At 49.9% G+C, this 7000-nt stretch overlaps 1 protein-coding gene across 1 annotated transcript; it reads right to left on the bottom strand.

The window, feature by feature from the left end:
* Positions 1-233: 233 nt before the first annotated feature.
* KCNA1 (potassium voltage-gated channel subfamily A member 1) lies at positions 234-2991 on the bottom strand. The gene has a single exon (XM_053942781.1). The coding sequence runs from the start codon at positions 2908-2910 to the stop codon at positions 1435-1437; it is 1476 nt and encodes a 491-aa protein (XP_053798756.1). The 5' UTR covers positions 2911-2991; the 3' UTR covers positions 234-1434.
* Positions 2992-7000: the final 4009 nt, after the last annotated feature.

Genomic DNA, 7000 nt, shown 5'->3' with positions numbered 1-7000 from the left:
AAGCATGCATCTGCACCTTTCATCTATAGAGGATACTAGGTTTTTAGGTGTTGCTATATATAACTTGACTTCTTAATTTTCCATATAGCTTTCCCTTTAAGGGATGGGATATGTTCCTTTCCAACAACGCCTGGACAAAAGCCAATACATTTCCCTGAGCAATGCAGGAAAACAATCAGGTTTCTCTAATCAGTTCATTCAGGCCCTCAGTCTATCAAGTGCTTTTTTTTTTGTTTTTATTGTTATCATTATTGTTGTTATTATCATCATCATCATCATTATTATTATTATCATTGAATTCATGCACTAATTAATTCAAGTTACACTTTAATCAAATAGGCCATAATGCTGAATATTTGAACATGCTTTGATCTCCAAAAGTTATTGTTCCCATTTGACTAACATACGCACTTAAATACAGTACTTTAAATTACTAGTCAACGATTTAATAAATTAAGGAGTGCACTTCTGGTGAATGCAAATCAAAAAGAAAAAGAAAAGAAACTAAAAAAGAGAGGAGAAAGGACTTATTTTTAGAAGATTCAGTTCAAACGAAAGCTTATCCGCTATTGTCTGAGGTAATGTTTCAAGCATGCGATCATAAAATAAATAGTATCAAATTCAAACATGCTTCTATTAAACTCCATTGTGCTATCTTGCAACAGAGGGGCTTAAAGTTTTGTATCCAGTTCCGAACAAGGAGCGGGGGGAAAGTGTGTTTCTATCATCTGCATGTGAGAGAACTTAGCAGCATTGCAGATGGTTTGTCTTCAGTTTTGTTTGTTATTCTCCTTTTAGGATATTTCTTCTACAGACAGCAAAAGAGACCAGGCTTAAGTAGGTTTTTTAATAAGGTGCTGTGTGGATCTGTAGGTTGGAAGGATGGAATCTTTCACAGAGGGGGCGGAAGGAAAATTTGCACTCCTTCATAAACACCACGGCAAACACTTGCCGCAGGTTTTGGCTGATCTTTTTTTACTATTATCTGATGCACTTTCTTGCAATTGTGTAGTTTTGCAGAATATTTTTACTGGAATCCATGCATATGCTTAATAGCTCTAAAAACTGTCTTGCTTAGTTTAAGATAACTTTATCCAAAAAAAAAAAAAAAAAAAGAAAAAAAAAGAAAAAAAAAGAGGAGCTAGGAGAGGAAAAGTTTAGGTCTAGCGTCATAACGGCTTAAAACTAAACTAGTTCAAATGGTTATCATTTGCCAGGTGGAAAATGGTTTTTTGAAAATAAACAAAATTTTATCTTTCGTGGATCCTGGAAGCTTCTTTATCGCAGAGCAAAGATTTGCAATGCAACAATGCATTTACGAGGTAAATAAAGCATTCAAAGACTATCAGTAAAGCATCTACAAAGTGTGACTGTGTCACTAAAGTCTTCAAGCTGTGAGTGGGGATTTTGTTTTGGGTTTTTCTGTTTGTTTGTTTACACATCAGTCAGCAGCTTGCTTTTATTAACGCAGTTTTGGTTGGCTACAGTGCAGTTGCCAGTTCTGAGATTAGCCTCTCTAAAATTGTCTATGCTATTATTCATATCCTCTTCGATTTCCATGTACTCAGATTTGCTGATTGTGGAGGAGCTGCGGCGACTGAGATCACTGTCAGATGCTAAATTAGGGGAGCTAACGTGAAGTAACTGAGCCTGTTCTTCCCCTTCTGTTTCTCGGTGGTAGAAGTAGTTGAAGTTGGACACGATGACAGGTACAGGCAGGGCAATTGTCAGCACACCAGCGATGGCACACAAGGAGCCTACGATTTTGCCTCCAATTGTCACAGGGTACATGTCACCATAGCCCACAGTGGTCATGGATACCACCGCCCACCAGAAAGCATCAGGGATACTTGTGAAATGAGACTCAGGTTCTTCAGCCTCAGCAAAATATACCGCACTAGAGAACAAAATCACCCCAATGAAGAGGAAGAAGATTAGTAAACCTAGCTCTCTCATACTTGCTTTGAGGGTCTGTCCCAAAATCTGGAGGCCCTTAGAGTGCCGGGAGAGTTTGAAGATTCGAAAGACTCTTACCAGTCTGATGACTCTCAGGATGGCCAAGGAGGTGGCCTGCTCTCCCTTCTGAGTCCCCTCCCGCTCGGCCATCTCGGTGCCCAGGGTGATGAAGTAAGGGATGATGGCCACAATGTCAATGAAGTTCATTATGTTCTTGAAGAAATCAGTCTTGCTAGGGCAAGCAAAGAAGCGCACCACCAGCTCAAAGGAGAACCAGATGATGCACAAGGTCTCCACAACAAAGAAGGGATCTGTGAAGATGTTGGATTTGTAGACCTGGGTGGTGTTGTCAGTGCGGTGCACTGTGTACTCCTTGTCCTCCTTCAGCTCAGGTAATGTCTCTAGGCAGAAGATCACGATGGAGATGAGGATCACCATGACAGAGACTATGGCAATAACCCTTGCCGGCCCAGAGCTCTCTGGGTACTCAAAGAGGAGCCACACTTGGCGCTGGTACTCCCCCTCCGGCAAGGGTCTCTCCTCATCTTTAATGAATCCTTCATCTTCCCGGAACTTCTCCATGGCCTCCTCGCCCAGCTCATAAAATTTGATCTCCTCGGAGAACATGTCCAGGGGGACATTGACGGGCCGGCGCAGCCGCCCCCCGGACTGGTAGTAGTAGAGGATGGCGTCGAAGCTGGGCCGGTTGCGGTCGAAGAAGTACTCGTTGCGCAAGGGGTCAAAATAGCGCATGCGCTTCTTGGGGTTGCCCAGCAGCGTGTTGGGGAACTGGGCTAAAGTCTTGAGCTGCGTCTCGAAGCGCAGTCCCGCAATGTTTATCACCACGCGCTCACAGCACTCGTGGTCGTCGTGGGCAGCGGGCTGGTAGCTATCCTGGGGGTGGCCAGGTAGCGCAGAAGTCTCGTCCATGTTCTCTCCAGCCATCACGGTCATGGTGGCACAGAGGAAAGGGGACCGAGGGGCAGGGGAGAAGTGAGGGAAAGGGAGGAGGAGGAGGAGGAGGAGGATGGAGGAGCACAGAGAGACCCAGGGCGGTTCAAGGGTGAGGGGGTTGAGGTGGGATGGGGAGCTTGAGGAAGGGGTGGAAGAGGAGCCTAAAGGATGGAAATACCCAAAAGGGGGAAAGAGAGGCAGGATGAAGGGAGAGGCATCAGGGATGATGGGAGGGTGAAGAAAGAGGGAAGAAGTACCTTTAGGGGGGGCAGAGGGCAGGTAAGGTGAGGGGTCCTGTCCCCCACACCGGGAGGCTGAAGGTCTATGGAGTGCACCCCCAGGCTGGGGTTCCCCTCCCCAGCCGTCTCCTTTAGCCTTTAACTCGATCCGTCCACTTTTCTCGCCGGCTCGACCATCGCCGCAGCTGCTGCCACGAAGCTACCACACACACACACACACACACACACACGCACACGCACATACACATAAAATAAATAAATAAATATAGAAATAAATATATAAATCACGGGCTGGCTGGGAGGCGAGTCCTTGCAATGCCAACTCAGCAAATTTCCATCACCTGCCTCTTCCTTCCCCCCCTCCCACCACCACCACCACTGCCCCGGTCCTCTCCTCTTTTGCGCTGGGGAGGGAGGGAGGAATGCAAATACTCTGCTTTGAAGGCATAAACCTCACTTGCAGGATGGGGCTGCCAGGGAGGAGAGAAACAGAATAAACCAGCCCCCGATCCCCTCCACATACACACACACACTCAGGCGCAATGAATTGGCTTTCACACCAGCAGGAACATCCCGTTCTGCCCACTACGGCAGCACATGCGGAGTTCTACGCGTTCCTACACATCCCCGGACATGCACCGAGGCCTCCGAGGCAGGAAGGTGCCCCGAACTCATCGGGAGCTTCCCGGGAAACTTCAGCGGGGTCAGCTCCTGCAAGGAGTCTCCCGAGCACCGTGCTCCCCGCTGTGGAGACTTAGCTGAGCACTGACAACTTCATCACACCAACTGGGTGGCTGGGGGAGGGAGGAGATGGGGAGATTAGGAGGGGGGAGCAAAGCATCTCCTCTCCTGCTTTGCAGCAGCTAAAGGTAACTGAGAGAGAGACAGGGGGAGGGAGGTCGACATCCCAGACCCAAACCGTCCAAAATCGAGTGGAACATCGGCAGGGAGAAGGGGCTTTTCCTTACCTGCTCCGGGTGAGACGCGCCGCTTAGGAGTAGGAGCCAGTGGCGGAATGCGTCAAGTCGCCTTGCAGCAGCATCCAAAAAAAACCAAACCAAAACAAAAACCGCAGCGGCAAACTTAACCCTCCTCCTCCTCCTCCTCCTCCTCTTGCGCCCCTCTTTCTAACGCAGCGATCGCTTTACAGGGCTGCCTGCGAGACACTGAAATATTCATACACTGTCTTAGGCTGCGCCAAGGGCGAGTGGGTTTAATTAGTTTCTGCTGAGAACCGCAGTGGGGGGTGGAGGGTGTGCGTGGAAAAGAGTGCAAAGTACCTTTTCCAAAAGGCTTGAGTTAGTCAATAAAATCAAGAAGTCCTAGATAGCTGCTGGCTGTCCAGCTCTCTTCCCTTAGGACAGCTGGAAAAGGAGCCGGGCGCTGGGCAGCGGCGGCGGAGGAGATGTCAGAGCGCCGCAGCCCTGCAGCCGCATCCCCGGAGTCGGTCTTGGCTCGTCCCGGCAGCAGCAGCGGCGGAGGCAGGAGGAGGCAGGAGCTGGACGCGTGTGGCAGGAGCGAGAGGGCTGCTGAACGCATAAGAGCGAGGAGCAAACTCGAGCCATTTCTTGACGCTGCAGTATCAGCAGAAACCTGAGAGCTGTTTGGTGCAGCTCGGGGATCGGGAGGGCGGGGGAGCCGGGGGCCGGGGCCGGCGGAGGAGGGAGGGATGCGCGCTGCCCCCGGGCCGGCCGCCCCCGCACGCTGCGCGCCGCGCCCCCGACGCAATGCGGGCGGCCCCGGGATGGGGCTGCGGGATGGAGCCAGCGGGATGCCGGGCAGCCGGCAGGGGAGGCACGGGCAGCCCGGACAGGTGCGCCGAGCAGCCGCTTCCCCGACGCGCCGAGGGACGGCGGGACAGCGCTTGGTCCCCCCGCAGCACCTGCGGCGGAGCGGGCCCGAACATCCGCACGGAGCGGGGCCGCACACCCGCACGGACCCCGGCTGCGGCCCCGGAGGGCGGCGGCTGCGCCCGCAGTGCCCGGAGACCCCTGGCCCCGGGCCCCGACCCGCCTCGGTACCGAACGGGGCTGCGCAAGCGGAGCCTCCTGGACACACTGGCGGAGGCTAAATCCCGAGCGGAGTGGCTGGAATTGGGAGGGTTAATCGTCAGGCAGGGACAGTGCCCTTTCATGCTGCTTTGTCCCACCGAAGTCGTTTAATTGATGAATCACATAACTTCGAGATGGAAAAGACCTATTATGTCATCAGCTGGCCTCCCCTGCCAGCACAGGATTGCTCCCCACAGTATATGATCGCTTACATTATATAAAAGCCTGCTGCTCACTTTGTCAGGGCGGGAGCGGTGATCAAATACAACCCGTGCCTGTGTAATTTGAAGCACTCCAGAGCTAAGTAACACCAAGTCCGTGTTTAACAGACCTGGTCTCATTAGCTTTCCACTGCATAATACATTATCTTCACTTAAGATCACCACCTTGGAAGTCCAAAAATACTTAACCACCTGACCTCCCTGGTGGTTTCTGTCTCTTCTTCCCTTCCCCTTACTTATGCCCATGTTTTGTTGTTTGGGGTGAGGTTTTTTGATGATGTTGTGGTTTATTTTTAATTTTTTTACCAGAGCAAAAAACATTTTAAAATTCTCTACCCCTGGCAGTGCTGCAATCACTAGTTAGCATGCTGCTTTCACCAGCCCTGTGGAAACATAAGTGCAAAGAAACAAACAGATTTCCTGTCTAGCCTGCTACAAGGGTGAGTTTTGCTGTTGTTTGGTTTGGTTTGGTTTGGTTTTTTTTTTTCAGTATCACGTATGCTGAAAGTTTTGTAAGAAACTTCTGGAGAAGTTGTGGGCAAGAGAAACATCTGTTTTTTCCACTCCCAGGTGAAACAATCAAAACACGGAACAAAAAGAGAGAGTCTTCTTCCAGTAAAAAATAAAGCCCAATTTTCTGTCTGAAGTTCAGCAGCTGAGCATCAGCCTCCAGCCCTGGACCCTGTAAAATCTAAACCCCACCCCCTGCAAAAAAAAAAAAAATGAAAGGCTGTCACATCACCTAAACTAACCAGGCTGTTTTTCAACCCCTTGAGAAACTCAGTGACAGCCTTTGAGTCAACCTCCTCTTATGGCAGTGAATTCCATGCCTGGCTGACACAGCTGGCTGCACAGAGTTCCAGGAGCTCTGCATTCAGTGTGCTCGGAGCTGCTGGGCAGAAGGAGCTCTGTGAGTGAGCGCTTTGTCCCCCTGTCCCAGCCCAAAGGATACTCAGGAGTGGGCTGAAAATGAAAATTTGACAAGCAGAGGCCGGAGCTCTTAGTGCTGCTCTGCCCTTGGCTTTCTGCAGGATTGCAGGCAAGGCTATACATTCTGCTTTTGCATCTGGAAAACAGGACTTAAAAGTGCTTCCTTGCCTGTCACAGCTCCTTAGGCTGCTGGTTTCTGAGAGCTGCCTTAGCACAGCAGAACCCAAATCCTCGTCGGGAGCTGCGTGCACAGAAATAAAAAAAAAAAGAGGAGTGATAGCAACCTTAGTTTTTCCATTGCACCAAAAGCACAAATTAGGATATTGCTCTCCCCTCTCCTCATTTTGAATAGCTTTGAACTGTGGGATTTCTCTTTGCAATCTAACTACCATTACTGACAAGCAGTCACACTGGAGGGGAGGGATCTAAGTGGGCTATTAGCCATAGGGTCAATAAAATCTTGTTAAAGTACACCAACTAATGAGCAGTGTAACTAGGGCTTGCAAGGAGGTCGTATGTTACACATTATAGGGCTAAGTAGCTTCAATTAAACGTTGAGGAATGGAAGGAGAATCCAGCTTGCTGCCAAATTCAAAGGCTGCTGCTATTTCCTACCTTCTACATTACAGAAAAGGGTCAGCAGCAGCTG

The sequence above is a fragment of the Vidua chalybeata genome, chromosome 5, assembly GCF_026979565.1.
Source record: "Vidua chalybeata isolate OUT-0048 chromosome 5, bVidCha1 merged haplotype, whole genome shotgun sequence".
Lineage (NCBI taxonomy): Eukaryota > Metazoa > Chordata > Aves > Passeriformes > Viduidae > Vidua > Vidua chalybeata.
This window is presented reverse-complemented; position numbering and strand designations above follow the sequence as displayed.

Bases quoted from the DNA above. Each gene is read 5' to 3' on its own strand.
- KCNA1 (XM_053942781.1), bottom strand. From the start codon at position 2,910: ATGACCGTGATGGCTGGAGAGAACATGGACGAGACTTCTGCGCTACCT.